General features: G+C 39.8%; 2 protein-coding genes across 2 annotated transcripts; one reads left to right on the forward strand and one right to left on the reverse strand.

The window, feature by feature from the left end:
- Positions 1-1329: 1329 nt before the first annotated feature.
- Positions 1330-6575, forward strand: map6d1 (MAP6 domain containing 1). The gene is made up of 3 exons (XM_077723732.1): positions 1330-1974; positions 2638-2911; positions 6009-6575. The coding sequence occupies exons 1-3, from the start codon at positions 1580-1582 to the stop codon at positions 6078-6080; spliced, it is 741 nt and encodes a 246-aa protein (XP_077579858.1). The 5' UTR covers positions 1330-1579; the 3' UTR covers positions 6081-6575.
- On the reverse strand, positions 5796-20107 carry yeats2 (YEATS domain containing 2). The gene is made up of 29 exons (XM_077723734.1): positions 19936-20107; positions 19456-19569; positions 19256-19353; positions 18873-18965; positions 18569-18799; positions 17928-18046; positions 17401-17562; positions 16251-16362; positions 16121-16165; positions 15873-16041; positions 15517-15759; positions 14978-15145; positions 14677-14768; positions 13923-14141; positions 13517-13745; positions 13286-13444; positions 12695-12819; positions 12127-12276; positions 11702-11884; positions 11022-11355; positions 10818-10952; positions 10380-10530; positions 10214-10290; positions 10047-10126; positions 9021-9225; positions 8714-8949; positions 8159-8233; positions 7899-7972; positions 5796-7690 (listed from the first exon to the last, which is right to left on the reverse strand). The coding sequence occupies exons 2-29, from the start codon at positions 19553-19555 to the stop codon at positions 7582-7584; spliced, it is 4173 nt and encodes a 1390-aa protein (XP_077579860.1). The 5' UTR covers positions 19556-19569; positions 19936-20107; the 3' UTR covers positions 5796-7581.
- Between the last annotated feature and the right edge of the window lie 15 nt (positions 20108-20122).

Genomic DNA, 20122 nt, shown 5'->3' on the forward strand with positions numbered 1-20122 from the left:
TTGCTAAAGGTTGCCTGAAAGATGTCCCACTAAAAATAAACTTAAAAGTAGGGTGCAAATCAACACAGATGTATCAATTTCTTCTTCTTCAGTGACCAAACTGGCTGAAACTTAACCTCTGCTTGATGTGGCTAAGCGGTATACATCATTACAACTCAATGCTTGCAAGAAATAAGCACAACATGACCCTAACCCTATAATGACTGAAGGCAGAACCTGTAGCCAAAATTGCATGGAAATAGACTGTTTTTTTCATAATCCTGCAAAAGAACCAATAGACTTCAACTGGAATCTGTCATTTACCAAAGCAATTTTACAGAATTGAGGTAAAATTTTACAAAATACAGGTAAAATCCACTTTTGGAATGAAGCCATCCCAGTTGAAATCAACAGCAACAGCAACAATCAACAATAAACTGTCATCAAGTCACATCAGTAGGCATTCTATTTAACTCCAGTTCTTTAACTAAATAGAGCACGCAAAACACTCATCCTATTTCAGATAGGTTGGTTTTTTTATACTTGTTTATCATAGCTGAAAGCATCTGGATTCAATTTTTAGGGATATACTGCCACCATTTGGCTCTTGTGAGCATTTTTCTATGTGCAACCCAAACGGATTTTATATTTACTTTGAATAAACACTACAATCATCCATGTATAGTTCTTTTATGCCTGCAATAACGCTATTATGTCTTATTTTCGGCAAACTGTTTTAATTTATAATCTGGGTTAAATTGTGAAAGACCACATCATAAAACAAGAAAGGTCTTTCTTGTACCAAGTGTATCTGGCCGATAGGTGGCGCTATCCCCCTACTAAAGATTTGTCTTGCAGTATAGTTGGAGAAATATTAATATATATTTTAAACGGGTATTTGTAGGGGATTGGTCCATTTTTGAGTCATCAATGAATCATATTTAATTGTTTTAAGACATTTTCAGCAAGTTAAAATCTTCAGTCCTGGCATATCTCATTGCCTAATAAGTTCTTAATTAAATTTATTAATTATTATTATTGTTGGGTTAGATATATTGAGCCCTACACATTTTAATATACTAGCCAGGCTAATTTAGAATGTTATATTGTAACACAATGTGTTAAATTGCATTAGATCTATTATTCGATACTTTTTAAAAAGATTTTCATAGTCGAAATAGTAATAAAAATCCTTCTAATTGCAAATTAAAGCCCAATTTAAGTATTTTTTAGCTGTTTGACTAGCCTTTGTTTTTTTGCCAAGTGTGCACTTTAACTCTGCATCAAAATTATGTAACATTTTGTGATGCAGGACCTCATCTCAGGTGCAATTGTGAGAGGACTCCAAGAAGATTGGGACTCAGCAGCAGCATGTGAGCAACAGTGGAGCGATCAAGCGCCCCCACCCACGTCAGATTTGGAATGAGAGGGGTAGGAGGGGGGGTATTTTAGCGCGGACTCCTCTGCAGAGTAGAGGCACTACGAGAGCGTTTGCGAGGAGCGCTTGATCCTGGCCGTCACATGGACCTTCTAAAACCACCACAGGTTTGACACCATCATTTTTTGTTGTTGAACCCAAGCTTTCCGTCTCCTCCCCACTATGGCTTGGCCGTGTATCAGCAGAGTGTGCTGCCTGGCTCGCTTCTGGAACCAATTCGACAAGTCGGATCTCTCAGTTCCGCTCAGCATCCAGAACTACTCGGATATCTCCGAACGGGAGGTGCGATCCGTGACCAAGCAGGTGTCCTCGGGCCTCGTACCGCGTGGCGTTGGCTGTTCGCCGACCCGAGGTTCCTTTAGGGTACGAAAGGAGCCTAGTTACAAGCCTCGGGAGGACTACCAACCCCCGGAGGTGCCTTTTCCGAGCGTCACGCAGTACAAGCAAGACTTTAAACCCTGGCCCATTCCTAGGAAGGATCAATTCCCTTGGATCAATAACGGGGGCAGTTCAGCGGGGAGGTTGGAGTTGAAAGAGCAAGACAGGAGCTCCTACAGGTAGTCCACGATTGAAGTGCTTTCTTTGCATGGTAGATGAGGACATTTAAGTAATATTTTGATAGGGAATTCTATGAAAATTTGATGCCGCCACTTCCCTCACTCTAAAATAATAGTTGAAGTACGTTCATGCAGTTTGTTGCATTTGTCCTGGGCAAAAAGTGATGAAGTGCTGCATAGGTATTTCAAAAGATTCCATGTTTTCAACTTTTCTAAGGAATTCTCTTTCACGGTGTCAAGAAAATGCGGTTTTGTCAGGGAAGGAATTGAAAGTAGTAAAGTGGCTGTGGCTACATGAGACCACCTGGTGAGGGTGGTCTCAATTGGTTCAAACTGGGTTATTATTAGAGGTTTATTTGCCAAAAATGTCAAAATTAAACATTTGATATCAGATAGGACTTGAACCAAACTCTTGTGGCAAATGAATAGGCTAAGAGTTTAACCAAAACTGTTTCGAAGATAAAATATTTTTGTATCAAAGACACACCTTGATACTAAAAGTAAGACCTCAGTCAAGATGGAAGGAACTGTAAAAGCTAATATCCAGTGTTCCCAGAAAACCTCACATTTTCAGCTATAGAACAAAATGAAGCCGTGAAAAGCCTCCAAGAAGATCCAAAACTCACACATTAATCATTTCCCACCGGGTCACTCTTCCTCCAGACAAGAAAGCAGACCACGAGTGAAAAGCAGCAAGAACCAAGCGGCAAACGAAACCCTCCACGTCCCAACTGAGACCAGCTACCAGGCCGCCTACAGCGCCGAGGCCCTTCGACCTGTAGGGCCACAGCAGAGTACCGTCACCCCTGCGAGCACCAATACACAACCCACCGCTTCTATCACTCGGCCCGTCCTGGCTGGCCCCTCCTACAATCCTCTGGTTCCACAAGGTATCCATCAAGATAAAACTGAACTCAGCACATCGACTAAGGGACAGGTAAGCATTCTCAAAGTCTCATAAATTATGCCAATGACTTTAGCTTAAAGTAGCGTCTTAACATCTTATCTTGATCTCCTACTTTTGGGAAAACTGAAGTAGTTGTGCATCTCAAAATGACCTGGCACTTTAAATCAGGCTATATTAGGTCCTTCACAGAGTTGACCTCATTAGAAGACACTTTGTACAAATCCGTAGGAAAGTGACAAGTATTTCTTCAATGTGTACCACCAACATTACCATTACACTACTGCACTGTTGTGGAAATACAAAAGGAATCATAATATGCAACAAAAGATGGATTTGGGAGTGAAAGGCATATGTCGTACATCCAAATGTTGACGAGTTCCAATAATATAGTCTGGCAAGGCTTCCTGGAATAATGAGAGAGCCCAAGAGAGACAGATGTATATGTTCAGATTGGAATTTAAACAGTAGACAGAGCTGAATTAATGGAGAAGGTGACAGGATTTGCGCATCAAGCTGGCAACTCATTAGTGCAGAGACATTGTTCCAGATTGGATCAGGATAAAGCCATCCAAAAACTGGCTGGCTGACTGGCCTGCAGCTTGTGGGAATACCAAATTGTATACAAAACATTTAGCATTTCATTGGCCTAACAGCATCAATGCCTGAAGTGTTTTCTTGTTAAATCTCTTCAAAATTAACAAATTCAACACATTAAACTGACCTGAAAAACTGAGAATCAACTCAGACAGAGGCTATATAACCATTTTTAGCAAAAACATATCCCCTTGTGATAAGTGTTAGTAATTAAAATTTGGTTGTCTTTATTTGTGAGCAAAAAATAGTGTGAGTACTTCTATTTTTTTACCTGTTGGTTAAGGCGCACTAACCAATAAAGATCATTATAATGGTAATTGAATTGCAGTTCAGTACTTCATTATACTGTTGGTTGGATAAAAGAGTATTTTTAGTTAATGGAGTAGAACATTTCAGAGGCATTAACTTGAGCAATGATGCTATTAGGGCTATTGACTTACTTAAAAAGTGTAGTTTCACACTCAAACTGAAAATAGAACATTTAAGACCCTTTGAATTTATGATCCTTTGCTAGTCTGCATCATTTTCCTGATAATCAATCAAACATTAGTGCTTTACAGGTGTGGGGGTTGAAGTAGAGAGGTCAACAAGAGGGCACGGCACTCTATTAATCGGAGTGTCCTGATTCGCAATTACACGACAAGGCCACGTCTGTAATTTCATTACCGACGAGGTCAAATCTTTCAGTCTGTGCGAGTTCATCCCCCAAAGGTGTTTTGATGGGTTTCTTCCATACTAACTAGGGTGTGAGACAAATCAAAATTGCAAATGAATTCATTGCAGATGCAAATAACTGGCAAAGGAGCTCAAGTGTAAGCAATGTGAAACAATTGAGGTGTATAAAATACTTTAGAAAACTTCTGGAAATGGCAGATGCAGCATTTTCTTTGATATTGTCATCCACTTTCTTGCTTTTTTCTTCTATCTGCAGTTCTCATGCCAGGCTTGTGCTCTCTTTTTGTTCTAATAGCTTGGACTTCTTCGTCTTCTTTCCCACGCTGCCCCAAGAGTATTTTGTGCCAATTTGGCAAAAGGGAAATTAAGGATGGGAGGGGGGAGGAGTCAGCATGTTCGGAATGAGGTCATGTGATGGAGAGATAGAACGCATAGACTGAATATTTTGAAGGAAATAGTCGTCATGCGTTGGGTGGATTTTCTTAACCTTATCAAAATATATTATATTATATATTGTGGTGGCAATTTGAAGGGCTAAGTTCAATTTAGGATGGAAAAAAAAACTTGGTTTCCCTTATTATAACAAAGGAAATATCCCAAAAATTTCCGAATGCACTGTATTTTTAAAACAATAAAATATATTGACAGTGGAGAAAGGTCGAAAGTACACAGTAGATTTCAATGAACATTTTTTTTTAGGTCAGAAATATTGAAGTTTTCTGTCAAACTTAACAAAAAAAGAGTGACCTTGGAAAAAATGAGCAAGGAAAAGGTCCTGCTAATTTAATACTAATGTAAATTAGCCTCTATAATGGCATGAATGAACCCTTTAAATAAGGGATTTACCAAAAGATAGTCCAGCAACAATATGTTGACAGGCAATATATATATATTATACAGTAGCAAAAGTTCTATGTTGTCATAGCAAAACTATGTCAGTGTCATACTGATGAGGTCACTTTTTTTATACAAACAACATGAAATAAGCACAATATTTAATTCTTAAGTAAACCACATGAGCAATTAATCATTAACAGCTGTTTGCATATTTTTGGGGGGACATTTTAACCTGTTATTAATTGAATTGAGTGCATGATACAATACATGACAAAAACCTAATACATTTACCGTATTTTCACGACTATAAGGCGCACTTAAAAGTCTTCTCCAAAATTGCCAAAGCGCCTTATAATCCAGTGTACTTTATATATATGGAAAAAAATAAAAATGTCATTCTTTGAGGGTGCGCCTTATAACACAGTGCGCCTTTAAATGTGGTGCGCCTTGTAGTTGTGAAAATACAGTACTTTTTAATCGCTGTAAAGTCATATTTTTAAGTTTTTAGGAATCTATATAGTATTTAAAGGCTAGTCATGATTGTAAACCTTGGTAGGTGTCAATTTATGTAAAAAGTATTTTAAATTTACAGCAAAAACCGCATAAAGGACCCATTTATAGTCCGGCGACCGCAGTTTTGCCAACCATATGTGACATAATATAGACGCAAAAGAATTTTTGATCACTTAATGAAGGCAGGCTGCTGAATCGAAATCATAAAATAAGGATATTTGCGTGTATGTGTGGGAGAGCTTGATTTTAGTCTCACACACACAAACACACACACTAAAGTGTAAGATGCCTTCTCTCAACACCCACCCAAGGGCTTCCGGGATAGCGAGCCCACCACGCCGCCAAAGACTATCTTTCTGATGCTCACATAAAAAAAAAAAAAGACTCTGCAGAGCTGAAGTTAAAATAACTTTGACCCAATTTGCCCAAGACATGTTGGATCATTGTTAGGAGAGAGAGAAGAAAAAGAATATGTCTGATATCTGTATCTAATGTGATGTACCCGCAGGAACATTTGGTTCGGACCAAGTTGCCACCAAACCCTTCAGCCGTCTTTCAAGGAAGATCAAGAGCATTTTGATATCTGACAGAAGAGTGTTTTCAGAGATCTATGCAAGGGAAGAAGATGTCAGGAAGGAAAGAAAGGAAGGAACCCCTGCAGTGGCAATGACGACATCACATGGAAGGAATACCCTCCCCCTTGTTAAAGATTCTTCAGTTGCTATGGAATTGAATATGCATGTGAGCGACTAGTTTGTTTTTCTTTTTAACGGCACACCAAACGGAATCTGTGAGATTCTTCTATATTTAAAAAAAATATATACAAAAATAAATGCACTAACGGTTGCTTGAGTTTTGATATTTTAAGGAAAGTAGTTATTTAATGTCCTTGTTTGAAGAGCCATTGAGAAATTATCATTTTGTAAAATGATGTAAATTAAATAAAGGAGATTATGGGCAGTCTCGCAATTTTTTGAAGTATTTGTTGGTAAAATATAAACACTAAATGACAGTAGTTTAACCCAGTTTGGGTATTAAAATAAAGTATTTTGCTGTCAATTGCTTTTAGTGTGACAGAACTTGACGTGACTGTCTTGAGCTTTTTCGATGTTTATTACAAGAATATTTATGATATTTTTTTTGGTTTTCAATGAACCATGAAAATACAACATTGGGCTTATTGTCTCCACTCTTTTGGTTCAATAGCCTCAACATTCAATTTAGACCAACAGTTTTTCAGGTATTAACAAATAGACACTGAAAAGTTATAAACTTAATGCTATTATCAATACAGTATCACTCAATTTCACATACACACACACACACACACACACCGTTTGTTAGAGTATGATCTTAAAATAAAAATATAAAAACAGACTGGCAAATGACATCTATTTCACACTGATCACAAACAATTTGCATGATAATATGACTTGTCTGACATGACTGATATAAATACTGAGCATGGTGACTAGAAAATGTACTAAAGAAAAAGTATTAGGTCAAGGATTTTTTAAAATATTTTTGCAATTTATATGATGTAAATTAAAAGGTTTGAAACGCATCACATGAATAACACCCTCGCAATAATTACCCCTGAAGGGTAACATGTTATTATAGTACTACACGAAACTACTGCATGTGCTGGTGGATCCTTGGTTACCATGGCAACAGCAGATTTGCTCAAAGAGCACTAGAAGGTGAAAATGGGGAATTTAAGAAATAGTGAGTAGAAATGTGATTTTCTTTGGCCCCCGTTTTGCGTGACCGACTTAGCAGGCTGAGCGACAGGTAACATTTTATAAAAAAAAACATTATTTAAAATGATTTTAGCGATGTGGTGTCTCAAAGCAGTGATCAAGTCAATGAGATCTTTAACTCATTGGCTGCCATTTAAGTCTAATTCATTTGACTTAGTCAATGGCTACCAAGGAGTTCATAAATAAGGTAGTTGATGGCAATACCGCCGAAACTATTCAACATTTGAATACGGATGATGATTTTTCTCGTCATTGGCACTGAAATAGTTAAGTAATAAGGACCTTTCTTTTTGGGAATGTGGATCCAGGGATACTTTGTCCTTAGTTGTCCTCAGCCAGGTAACCCATGTGTGAGTTGGTGAGGAAATCACATGTTGGGATGCTACAAATAGCTTGATGGACATTCATAGCTGTGATTTCTTTTGGAGCCCTGTAGATAAGAAAAAACCAAAAAAAAAACACTATTAGCAGCAATTAATGGACAATGAACCTACTTTGCATCCATAAACAGGCTTTTATTGCCACGTTAATCCAAACGAATGGAGCTGAACTCTTTTTTGTTTGTCCTTAAGAGAGTTAGAGAAATAGACTGGTTGTGGAAATCAAGTTGCATGTTAAAAAGGGAACCTTTCACTGACCTGTTCTGAGGGGATTTAGCAAAGGCACCAGCCAGAGCTTCTCTTAGGATGTCACTGGCCAACTGCTCAGTTGCCTGCAGTGTACAAAAAAAAAAAAAACACACTCACACACTTGCTAGAATCACAAAAAGGAAGGACACATCTCTGCAGAGCACCAGGTGAAATGTGCAGCACAGCGAGAGCATACTGTATAATTTATCTCTTAAGTCCAAGCAAAGGAAAATGGAGGTTTTGTGCGTGTTAGTCAAAATGTGACTGACCTTCACAATCATGTCTTCAATCACCGGAGCAAAGAGGTTCTTCTCCACCTCCACTGGCTGGAAGGTGATTCCGATCTGAGAAATAGCAACTTGGTATTTAACTGAATAGCATTCATTTATGTGACAACAGCAATAAAATGTGTATTTTCATATATTATTACCTCTACTGGTAGGTGAAAACAACAGAAGGCAAAGGTAATGTATTGGCTTCCTTATGCCTGTTTGCTTATGTTAGAGATAACTCAAGAATGAATGAAGGGATTATTATTACCATACTTGCAGGATATTTGTATTTTCAAAGGGAAAAGGTCATTACATTTTGGCGTAATGAGATGAAAGAGGTTAGAAAAAGTTTTTTGCAAAAACGGAAACCATATTTAACACCAAAATAGGAGAAATTGATTATTTACCTATTACATGAAAAAAAAGCTGCTACTGAGATTTTTTTGTCATGTGACAGGTCAGCATTATTTGTTTTTAAACTACTCAAATGTTGGTTTTATTCCATTTTAGCCAGAGATAAAGAAACAATGTTAAGTTAAACATGTTGCTAACCTGTTGAGCAGCTTCACTGACAAACTGAGCCTCAATGCAAGGCCCCAAGAAGAACTTGGGTTCCGTGTCGGCTTCCTGCTCCTCTTCCTTGACCTTTAATGTCTGACAAGGTGGCGATACGCTCACAATGTCCACAATCTCCTCATTGGCCTCCTCTGGTTCAGTCTTCAGCATGGCTTGCATCTGTTCCAGCCTCATAATAAGCTGGTCACTGCTGCTCAATGTGATTGGACACTCTACAGATAGGTTAACATATACCTCGGTCAGGTGACATGTTAGCAACAATTCCTTTTCCGAGCGTGCATACCTGGCTCGCTGTCAATCTGAGTGAGAATGTCTTCAATGGATTCATCGTCGTTCTTGTGTTGGGATTCGGGGTCAGGCGGGGTGTAGCCCCTTTGCCGACACCATTGCGCCACCTCCCTGGTTTTAAGGGGCGTCAGAGCTTGGAGGCGAGGCGTCTGATCCAAAATGTTTTGAATGGTTCGCTTGACGGCCACCGCTCGTTGAAGCTATGTACGAAAACGTGGATGTGTTATTTTAAACTGCTCTTCAAAGCATTAAATAGTTATCAATAGTTGGGCTTGAGGACAGTTTTTTTCCCCCACATCCATCAGGACTCTAAACTTGCGGTAGCACGACACACAATCCCTTCTGTGTAATAATTTCGGGGTGAGGTATGTCTGAAATTATCACTTATTTGGGGCTTTTGCCGGGAAAACGCACCCTATGGAGAAGTACTACCAATTTTGTCCTATGCAGTTTCTGGGTATGATGACAATTAGGCTTTTGTCGAGTCAATGATGATGACAAAGCCTATGTCCGATTATTATTCTTATTCTTAATTGAACATTTCTTATCTGAAAGGCATTTTTGGATGGCAATAGTACTAGACGTGGATGGAAATAATTCCCGAAAATATTCTAAAAGAGATGAAAACTAGGCAAGGGCATGTTTTGAAGCAAGACTTGCGGCAAGAGGGAATATTGCTGACTCAGAGTGTGCATTTTTTTGTCCAAGGAAAAGCAATGCCTTTATAATGTTAATCAGAGTGAAAAAAAATGTTGAATTCATTTTTTAAAATCCTTTTTCTCTGCAGCAGTGGAGGTTTACATGATTAAAAGCTGATATCTCCAGAAAAACAGACCGCCCGACATGGAGGCAGACATTTTATCAACATTAGTACTATTGTATCCAACCAACTGCGAGAATCTCACAATTGCTGAGCCTATAAAATGTGTCATTTCATTATTTAAACATTGTTTTCTTCATTATAAGAGTTCAAATACATTTCATTCTAATTAAGTAGCCTTTTCATGCAAGAATAACCTACTTCTGATGCCCTGCGTTTCCCAATGTTCCAGGAATAATACTGCTCTGTTGAAGAAGCACAGAATGGATGGGAGTCTTCCGCTGAATGGGTAGAAACATTGAAATCAAAAGTTAAGTCATGACCTCCTTTTTTTATCTAAATTATAGTCAAATGAAAGGCTCACTTACATTTATCTGGCACAATGAGAGGGAACTTTTTGACCACAGCTGTAAGAAGCTGCATCATGGTCTCTATATGCTCCGTGCTAAAAAAATAAAGTAATTGGTCCGTCATTAATTAGAAGAGATAATCCTTCTGCTGACAATTAATTTTAATAGAAGCGGTCATCCTTACTTGATGAGGTCATGTGTCATATGATCGGTGCCTTGTTCCTGTTTGACTGTGGTAGATACTGACGGAACGTGGACAGATGTGGGGCCGTGGGCCGTTGCCGGGGGTGACGGACCGGCCGTGACAGCAGTTCCGGCGCCGGGCTCTGTCTTAACTGTGGCGGAGGGAAAAGCCAGGGTCGTTTATTGAAAAAGGTCAACTGGCATTCTCCAAAATACAGTGCGCCTTATAATACAGTGCGCCTTATATATGGAAAAAATGTCATTCATTGAGGGTGCGCCTTATAATGCGGTGCGCCTTATAGTCGTGAAAATATGGTTCATGCTCTTGACATAAAGATGAATCCAATCGAAATTAATGAGTAAAAAGTTACACCCTTCAATAACTCTTGTTTCAAGATGTCTAATTTTCTTCAACTGTTCCTATGGTGAGGCATCTTACCTTTGCCTAACGGCATGAATAAGGTCTGCGTCTCTCCCGATACACTGGTCCCCCCCATCTGCTTCAATTGGTTTGTGGGGATACTTAAGACTGTCTGCTGCGAGTTGGATCCTCCAGGCTGGATTTTCAACATGCCTGCTTTTGCATATGAAGACATTTTTAGAACCCAACATTAGCATATTTACTGAGCTGATTAAAGCCTACCTGATAGGGTTGATGGTGTTTTCCCACCGACCAACGATGCTGCCGTGACCAGAGACGTAGTAGCGCTTTTAGGCACTATGGCGGCGGCGTTCCCCTTGCCCATGCTAACAACAGGTACGCTAGTGACACCCTTGGCGACGGTGAGCGCCGTTCCAGCTGAACCGACGGCGCTTTTAGCCACCGTGGCACCTTTAACCAAGGCGGCCATGGCAGTCTTGGACAAGCCGCTGCCTCCTGCGGCACTGGCACTCTTTGCCGCACTGATGACTGCCGCTTGATTGGCTGCCATTAGAAGGGAATGATGCTGGGAGGTCGACTTTCCACCATCAGAAGTCTGCATGAAATACAGGACGCGGCATTTAATTAGGATATAAACAAAGAAAAGTAGGGCGATACATCTCCGAATAGCTGACTGCATTTTCTTCATCCTACCAAAATGCAAGGCCAAGCACAATGTGCTGACTTTAGATTTTTAGATTAATGAAGTCTACCAATTGGCTGTTGTTGACTCAACACAAGTCAGCTTTTTAACACTATAATTTGAACATGTATAGAAGTTAACAACAACCCTTTATTTAAAAAAAACGAGCATCTCTAGCGGTTTAATTCCACTCTCCTTTGGCAACACAATCTGATTGTTTTATTCTGCCTGCTCTAGAAAACATAAGTAAAAAACCAACCTGCTGCTGGTTGGCAGTGACTGCAGCACTGACAGAGCTGGGGGCGGAGCTAGCAGAAGTGATGACTCCGCCTGTCATTCTCAATGTGGTCATCCCTGGTTTGGATAAATGGCCTGCCGCTGCCACTGTCTTCACTGACCCATCAGATAACTTCACTTGAGTGCCCTGGGAGTTGCCAACCATCTGATGTTTGTAGAAACACAAACATTGAAATGCACTAACTTTGACACTAACTGACAATTGTTGAAAAAATATGTAGTTTCAGTGTCACTTCAAATATGGTACTTTTAATCTACCAAAAGGATTAAAGCAAACGTACTTCCCCTCTTATTTATTGAACTCAGTTAGCCAAAGTGCACAGGAATTATTTTGATGTATGAATTAAGACTATTAAATCACCACTAAACAACCTAAGCCTTTCTTACCTGAGCCAAAATGGCAGCTTTCTGTCCAGCAGTGACACGAATAGCCTGCTGAGAAGCGGTCGCAGGAGATGACGTAGCATGTGATGCTGCTGCGGCAGAACTCCCTTGCTTGCCTGAACCCTGTGAGGGCTGTCCCACAAGAAAGGTACCCTAAAAATGGACAAGGAGGCAGAAGATATATATATTTTTACTATGAATAAGTAATGAACTTATTTGTGTTCAGCACACTAAACTTCTTCTTCGCTTTCTAAATCCTTGAATTAATGCCCCGATGCAAAAATATTCTTCCAAAAATGGATACTAGATCAGTGCTGCTTCAAGGACTTAGAAAGAAGTGTCCATCCATAGACAAGAATAACATATCTGAGAGCATAGAAATGAATATTGCAAAGCCGTCCATTGTACAAAAAGCAATTCTCTACTGCTTAAAATAAGAAAAAAGAGAGCTGATGTTCTTAACATTAAAGTTTGAATGAAATATGGACCCCATATTAAATGTTGAGCATCGTCTCATGAAAAAAAACTGCACGGTATGTCTAATATTTGCGTAATAGTTGGACTGACTGACCTGAGGGGTTTGTTTAAGGATGTAGGATGTGTAGGCGAGGTTGGAAGGCAAGCTGCTGAACGACGAAGAGGAGGAAGTCTGGGTGCCCCCTGAACCCGCTGACGAGCTGTTCTGAGACTGCTGACCTAAATTGGAGAAGAATCATCGTCCCATTTAGTTTTCATCAGAAACAGACATTTGAAGTAGCCTCAATTTCAATATAGTTGGACAACAAAGTGTGCAGTGTGACGTCCCTAGCTTGCAATGGATGACCTCAGTTGACTCAAAATCCAGAAGACAATAAAAAACAATTGTAATGTTTAACTGCAGAGGACCAAGTTATTTCTAATGTTGAATTCTGAAGAATAATTGGTCAAAATTCACCTAAAAGTGAATACTTCAATAAGAAAAAAAGCACGTTACTCGGACAAGAGACGGATAAAAATGTCTTTATTAGCTTAACTTAACTAAAATATATATATTATATTGTAGTTATTTTCCCTTTAAAGGGTTTCTATGGAAGAATGATCACTCTTGGCAGTGAAAGTAATGCATGCACTATGTAATTATCAAATACTATTGAAGCAATATTCAGTTCAAAACGTGCCTGACCTGAATTGGAGGATCGAAGAATGGCTCCTTGTGGGATGAGAAGCAACTTGCCCTTCCCTGATGGGTTCTTACTGTTGGTTGTCAGGTAGAGCTTAGTGCCCGGAGGCAAATTGGCCAGATTAGCCAAGTTGTTAGCAGGCAGTTGAAGTGTAGCCATAACTGTGAAACATAACAAGTCAACCACCACGAGAATAAACCACAAGTGAATTTTGTAACAGAGTGAACTCTGACCTCCAGTCTTGCCACCGGATCCGCCACTTGCTTTGGCTGTGGCTTGCTGAGCTGAGATCCCACCGGCACCACTCACAATGGCTTTTGCCACCCCTTGAGCCAAAACCTGCTTCCCGCTTACTACTTTGGAGACAGAGGGGCTTCCTTTTGCCACCAGAATCTGCCCACTGCTGATAGCCACCTGTTTCACTGCGGACTGAAGTGTTGAACTCATTGGAATACCTAACATCTAGTAACAGGATGAGTTCAACATGAGCATCTAACATTTAAAAAAAAATGGATGAATAGGTTTCAAAATTGACATCTCATCCTAACCAAAGCATAATGATATCCATAGCTTTTCGGGATGATAAGTGTACATTAACTATAAACCTATAAAGGAACTTATTTCGTAAGATTGACAAACCTTGTTTGTTGCGGACCCCGAGCCCCCTCCCGCCTGTTTCTGGGCCGACATGGAGATGACGTGTCCTCCTTTGACTGAGACGACTTGATGAGATGCTGAAGCAGCTGGTTGCGGTTGGCTGGTTACCGTGGAAGCCATCTGCTGCTGCTGCTGCTGTTGTTGTTGCTGTTGTTGTTGTTGTTGTGTTGAAACCTCCCCTGGTTCTTGCTTGATGATAACCTGTAAATATACAAATATTTAGAAGTTGCAATTTTCAACCAAAATAAAGAAAATAATATGAAGGATGCATTCACAGTGAAGATGTATTGCAGCTTGTTTAGGTCATGTTACGGACAAATAGGCTTATTGACAGTTTTTTTTTCTACATCCATCAGGACTCTAAACTTTCGGTAGCATGACACACAATCCCATCTGTGTAATAAGTTTGGGGTGAGGTAACATAAAAAGACATTGGGTGGTGATCTGCCTCCTACTGGCTGACTGAAGGTAAGTGAAAGAGACAGTGAGAGGTAAGTGATCCGCTTGGGGGGTGATGCGGTGTATCCATAACGGCAGAATGCCAAATTACAAGTCCAAAATGATCACTTATTTGGGTCTTTTGCCGGGAAAAAACACACTTTATGGAAAAACACCACCACACACCAATTTCGACATATACAGTTTCTGGGTATGATGACAATTAGGCTCAATGATGATGACAAAGCCTATGTCCGATTATTATTATTATGCTTAGAGCAGTCGACATTTGACTTACTTTCATTCCAGATGACAGGAATGTACCCGTGTGAACTTTGGGGGCTGGAGAGCGCGACCCCTGAGCAGCAGACTGTTTGGCTGAGGGGCTTCCTGTGAAGAAACATAAAGGGATTATGACAAAGGATATTGTTTTTGAGAATAAAAGAAAAAAACAGACTGGAGGTTAGTAGATATTTCATTGTATTTCTAAAGATTTTTTTTTTTTTTTAATACCGAGCCATTTTTAACTTTTTCCGTGGGCGACTCAGACAGCGCTTCCACAGTTTTTATTCACAGTGAATAGGTAGTTGAAGAAGTACCTGTGGAGGCGGACGGCAAGGACGACACGCCAGTCACTTGGCCCGGCTTGTCCACGATGACATAAGGGTTGTTGAGCACTGAGGATGAATTCTTGTTGCCGTGGACAGGCGTGGAGGAGGTGGGCGTGCGAGGCAATGGTGAGTGGCTTGGTGTAGAGATAGGAGAACCTGTGGAAGGGAGGAGCTCTTTAGGTGCAAGGCTTTTACACAAATCGCCATTTATATGATGTATTCGCTTCCCTATGTTTGTGTTTTAAGCTAAATTAAGAAAAATAGAGTGATTATTAGTATCAAAATTGCACCATGAGTTTGTAATAGGAGAGGTGATTCCAGTTTGGGTAATAAGGTCAAAGGTTACAGTGTAATATGGTGATGCTTTGAGTTTGGCTGCTTAGGCAGAAAAATTCAACAGTGGCCAACATATATCATATTAAATTACAAGAATACTTTTATTTGTCTCAAGAAACTTGCAGGGAGATATTAAAAAAAATAATAATAATAATATTAATAATAAAGGCGTACATGCTGGCGACAGATACCTGAGACAATTTTGCAGCTCATCGTTATGGGTTGAAAAGATTTCCCAGGAGACTCAGCGGGACTCGGCGGCTGTCCTTGGGGGACAATTTTGCAGCTTGCTGTAATAGGCTGGAAGGCCGAGTTGCCATGGGAACCCAAAGTGATCCTGTCGCTGGCTTTGGGTCGCGTGGGTGTGCGTTCGCCCACTGCCAGGCCCGAGTTGCCGCCTCCTGCTGACGTACTCGACTCGGCTTTTACTGAACCTAGGACAAAGTTTTAATAAATTCAACAACAACAAACAAAAAAACAATCACATTTGTATTCATACCCAAGCTATGAAATCTATTATGTTTGAATGAAGTAAATAATACTTTACCTTTGTCAAAATTTGAATCATTTATGTGGGGTGAACTGGAATGTGCCGAAGACTGCTGAGTGGAAGTGACCATCATTGGGCTACTTGCTCTGTGGGATCCTTTGGAGGAAGATGGCTGCAAGATGTATTCTTCACCAAGAGAATTCCTATGAAGCTCTACATCGACTACCTGGAGCCAAAATTGCCATTTAAGAGTTTCTGACTTGAAAAAATAAAAATAAAAAATAAAGTAAGGGCACTTTGCTTACCGTTTCTGCCCCAAGTGTTTGGAGTCCTGTATAGGTTCGGTCAAGCTGTAAGGGGAAGAAAAATAGATGGTTTTGTGGCAGTTATGGGCAATGAAATGGTTCAAAACAATATGATCTAGTCTGATCTGACCTTAAGCGGGTGTATAATATCAATACGTTTGTTGCGAGGGTCTTTGAAGTGGATCTGGATCCTCACAGGAAACTCCCCCCACCCACGACGAGTTAGATGAAAAGGAGGCTCGCTGTTAATAAAGAGTGGAAAAAAATCATGTTAGGCAAGTCAATGTGCAAATCTTGAATTGACCTAGTGTGCGAGTTAACCAAAAAAAGGGAAAAAACATGTTTAAAATGATTAATTGATCTATTGTCTTAAATAATTACTACCTTGCCTTTTTTTTATGACTCACTACTCATTTGATATATTTAGACGCCGTTACCAAGAGATTAAATCATTAGTGTTATCCACGTATACATGAATGGGAAGGGTAATTTTAGATGTGTTCACTCATAATTCCCATGAAGTTTAATTCGTAATAAGATTTAGTCATTGTGCAAGTTTTGCGTCATTACAAAGTGCAAACTTTTTATTAGTGGTGCAAAAAAAATGGATGTTTACGCCTTAAATTGACTGTAATTGAACTCAGATAGGAGACACTAGAAGATGACCAATCTTAACCATTTCCCTTTATGCGGGTCAACTTGAAATATGCACCAAATCGTCACAGAGACTATTTCTAAACATTTTGGCCATTAAAAAAAGAATACAAATCTCATAAAAAAAGTCCATGTAGGCCACAATATAAACATTTAGTATATGAGTTTGTTTTCCAAGACCAAAAAAATGGGTTTCATTTATTAGTCTGTTTTTAATACATATTTTATTGTATTAATCATATTATTGTTGTGATGTATTTAATTTTTATTGTGAAAAATAATTAATTATCATTATTATTCATATTACTGCCAGTAAATCCAAAGAAAAAAACCTCTGGTTATGGACTACAATACCAATTTTCTTTGTTAAATGTCATAGTATTCAAATAAGTGCCTTACAAAGGGTTAACTAAGGGTTAACTAGAAGTATATTTCCTTCTTCCTTTTATCAGGAAAGAGGTGAGGATAATTACTAGCCTAACATAATAATTGGCATAAACACTGTGTTGCATGTTGACAGAGAAATGGATGACGCAAAGGCAAGTAATTGGAACAAGTTTGTTTCAGCCACCCCAGAGCTGCTGCCCCCAGGCAACCACGATTCATTCAATCAAGTGCTGACTAACCTGACTTCCACCAAGTCATTAGGTTTGTAGCTGGGATGTAAAAAGAACCAGACTTTCTTGACAAAGTGGTCAATGCTGGGTTCCTTCCTGGAGCCTCGGACGTATACCATCCACTTGTGAGTTGACTGGTCATTTTCCTCTCGTTTATCAGGAGGAATGTATCTAAAAGGAATGGAAAGAGAGGAGAAACCTGCTGTCAAATGTAGGCATTTATGCACAGATTTAAATTCATTTTGAAAAAAATAAAAAGAATTCATTTCAGAAGGCATTTTAGCTTCGTGTCCATCAATATGCTCCCTCCTAGGCTCCTCAATTTTGTCTGTTACAGTGTAGCAGAGCGTAAGGAAATCGATTGAGTGAGTCATTGGTTGTAGAAAATCATTGGATGATGACGTCTTCACCACAAGACGAGTCATGTTGATGACGCACATTTCAGTGCTAATATTAAAGGCCCAATCAATCAAAATGAAGCAAAGCTAATCAAGCTGGACAACTAACGAATTTGCTTCTATCCACAAGTCACGTACTTGGAAACATTCCCAACGACGATTGTCTTCTTTGCATAGAGTTTTGATGCCTCGTTACCAGTGCTCTGGTGTGTCGACCTCTGCTCGTTTCCAAGCATTGTTGGTACACCAAATGTGTCCTATAAGCAACGAGAGAACATAAGTCAAATTGTCAGATTCAAATGTAGAAACTAAGATGTTAGGACAGAAATGGGCAAACTATGGTCCGCGGGCCACATTCGGCCCGCAAGGCCTTTTAATCCGGCCCACCTACATTGTCTAAATGTTTTTTTCTTTTCCCCAAGATGGCGCCGTCACGCGGAAGCCAGTGGCAGTAACTCTGTCCACTCTTATTTGATTTTGGTGTTTTCCAGCCCCTCTATCTTTTTAAAATGACATTTTAATATTTCTTAATACATTCCTTTTGACTTGACTTTGTACTTAATACTTTTGACTTTAATGATGAGTGATGAGTATGTTAATACTTTAGTCCTTTTTTTCTATTTATGTTTCATATGTACTGTTAACGGATGCACTTTTTTATATGTATCATATCTTGCGCTGACCCGGCCCATCTGTCAAATTTTTAAAGTCAATGTAGCCCCCGGGCTGAAAAGTTTACCCACCCCTGTGTTAGAAACAGCACAAATATTTGGACCCACCTTCCCAGTGTTGCGGCCCGGTCTCCGTTCATGTCTACCGCCTTCTTCCTTCCAAGATCCCTCGGCATCTTTGTCGGTAGCGTCTCCGTGCTGCGAAAGGGACTCCGACTCGGATTGGGCCAGCGATGGTGTCTCGGAGCCCTGGTTGAGTGGCGAGGAGGAACGAGATGGAGATTCCAGGAATTTGCGGATGGCCGGGTGGTTGAGCACGGCGGGGTCATTTTTAGAGCTCTGTGTGATAAACAGCAATGTTACAAACTAAAAAAAAAAATGGTATTTGGATCCTAGAAATGTAGGAAATGACCTCCTGGAGCTTTGTCATGCCAGCGTTGGCATAGAAATTGGCCACTATGCACGCTCTCAACTTGTCCATCATTCTTCGGGCTTCATTGAGTCGCTGTGAAACAAAAATTTATAATCTGTCACTCTCTTAAATCTAATAAAAAAGCTTTCTAAGACTGTAGTGAGGTCATCCATGTTGCATAGTTCATTTTTTCCCTATAAACTACACTGATGACAAGTCCTTACATTATAGTAGTTATAGATAATCAACAATTGCACCATGTTCAATTTTTTTTGTTTTTTAATGAGTCATTAAATCAGATGCAAAGAAAAAAGCCCAAAAAAAAACCATATTGATGGTGCAGATGACATGATGAGATCTTGAAGGCATAGACAAGGTTTTACCTGACTAATAATGTCTATTTCATGCTCTTTATTCTTCATCTCCAAAGAGAACTGTTCAGTGATGATGGCTTCTATCTTTTGAACTGTTGCATCTCGAGCTTTGAAAAATATTTAGATCAGTTTACACTCAATGCAACCATCGTTAAGTGGCTTTAAATGAGCCAAGACAGGTGTACAGCACGTGCATTTAAAACACTTACCACTTAACTCCGCAGTTTTGTTTCGTTTACTATTTTGGACGAGTGCAATATCTTCATAGTCAGGATCGCCATCTTCTATTTTTCTTTTGATCCCCGACATGATTGTTTAACCTCCTGATGAAGCAAAAAAACGCGAGGTGTTCACTAGAAGCAAACCACACCGGCGTCCTAATTTACAGAAGTGGCGTTTCTTGACGTTTGCATGCTGGTCATCGGTGGTACTGCAGGACTCAGCTAATGCTAAAGTATCGACACTGTTCGCTACCCTGCAATGCTTACACACATTATTCTCTCATTTAAATAAAAACACAATCACTAAACTGACATGACAACACATTACAGTCCTGAACTTTGAGATCGTCGTGCAAAAAATGTCCTTTTCGTGGCTACAGCGAGTTAGCATAACAGTGCTGGCAGGCTAGCCAGGGCTAGCATGGCTTTTCCGATACAAAGGCGTGGGAAGCTTCGCTATAAACTTACTAGAAATCCCCGTTGTGTGGAGAATCGTCCCTTTGCGGTCGGTTACTTCTAGTTCAGTGGTGGTGCAGGCTTTTCGCCGTTACACTGTGCATATTGCAAACTCGTGTTTGGGCAAAATTGCTAAATCTCGATGTGGACAAGAAAGCTACATTAGGGGTAGCTAGCACTGAAGTTCACCAGAATTTCC

This window comes from Stigmatopora nigra, chromosome 9 (genome assembly GCF_051989575.1).
Source record: "Stigmatopora nigra isolate UIUO_SnigA chromosome 9, RoL_Snig_1.1, whole genome shotgun sequence".
NCBI classification, from domain to species: domain Eukaryota; kingdom Metazoa; phylum Chordata; class Actinopteri; order Syngnathiformes; family Syngnathidae; genus Stigmatopora; species Stigmatopora nigra.

Excerpts from the sequence above, each read along its gene's own strand:
- map6d1 (XM_077723732.1), top strand. The coding sequence starts at position 1,580 with ATGGCTTGGCCGTGTATCAGCAGAGTGTGCTGCCTGGCTCGCTTCTGG. Across the intron at positions 1,975-2,637 it reads CAAGACAGGAGCTCCTACAG|ACAAGAAAGCAGACCACGAG; the intron begins GTAGTCCACGAT and ends CTCTTCCTCCAG. Across the intron at positions 2,912-6,008 it reads GCACATCGACTAAGGGACAG|GAACATTTGGTTCGGACCAA; the intron begins GTAAGCATTCTC and ends ATGTACCCGCAG.
- yeats2 (XM_077723734.1), bottom strand. The coding sequence starts at position 19,555 with ATGTCGGGGATCAAAAGAAAAATAGAAGATGGCGATCCTGACTATGAA. Across the intron at positions 18,966-19,255 it reads AAATAGACATTATTAGTCAG|CGACTCAATGAAGCCCGAAG; the intron begins GTAAAACCTTGT and ends TTTGTTTCACAG. Across the intron at positions 16,363-17,400 it reads AATGACTTGGTGGAAGTCAG|CGAGCCTCCTTTTCATCTAA; the intron begins GTTAGTCAGCAC and ends CTTTATTAACAG.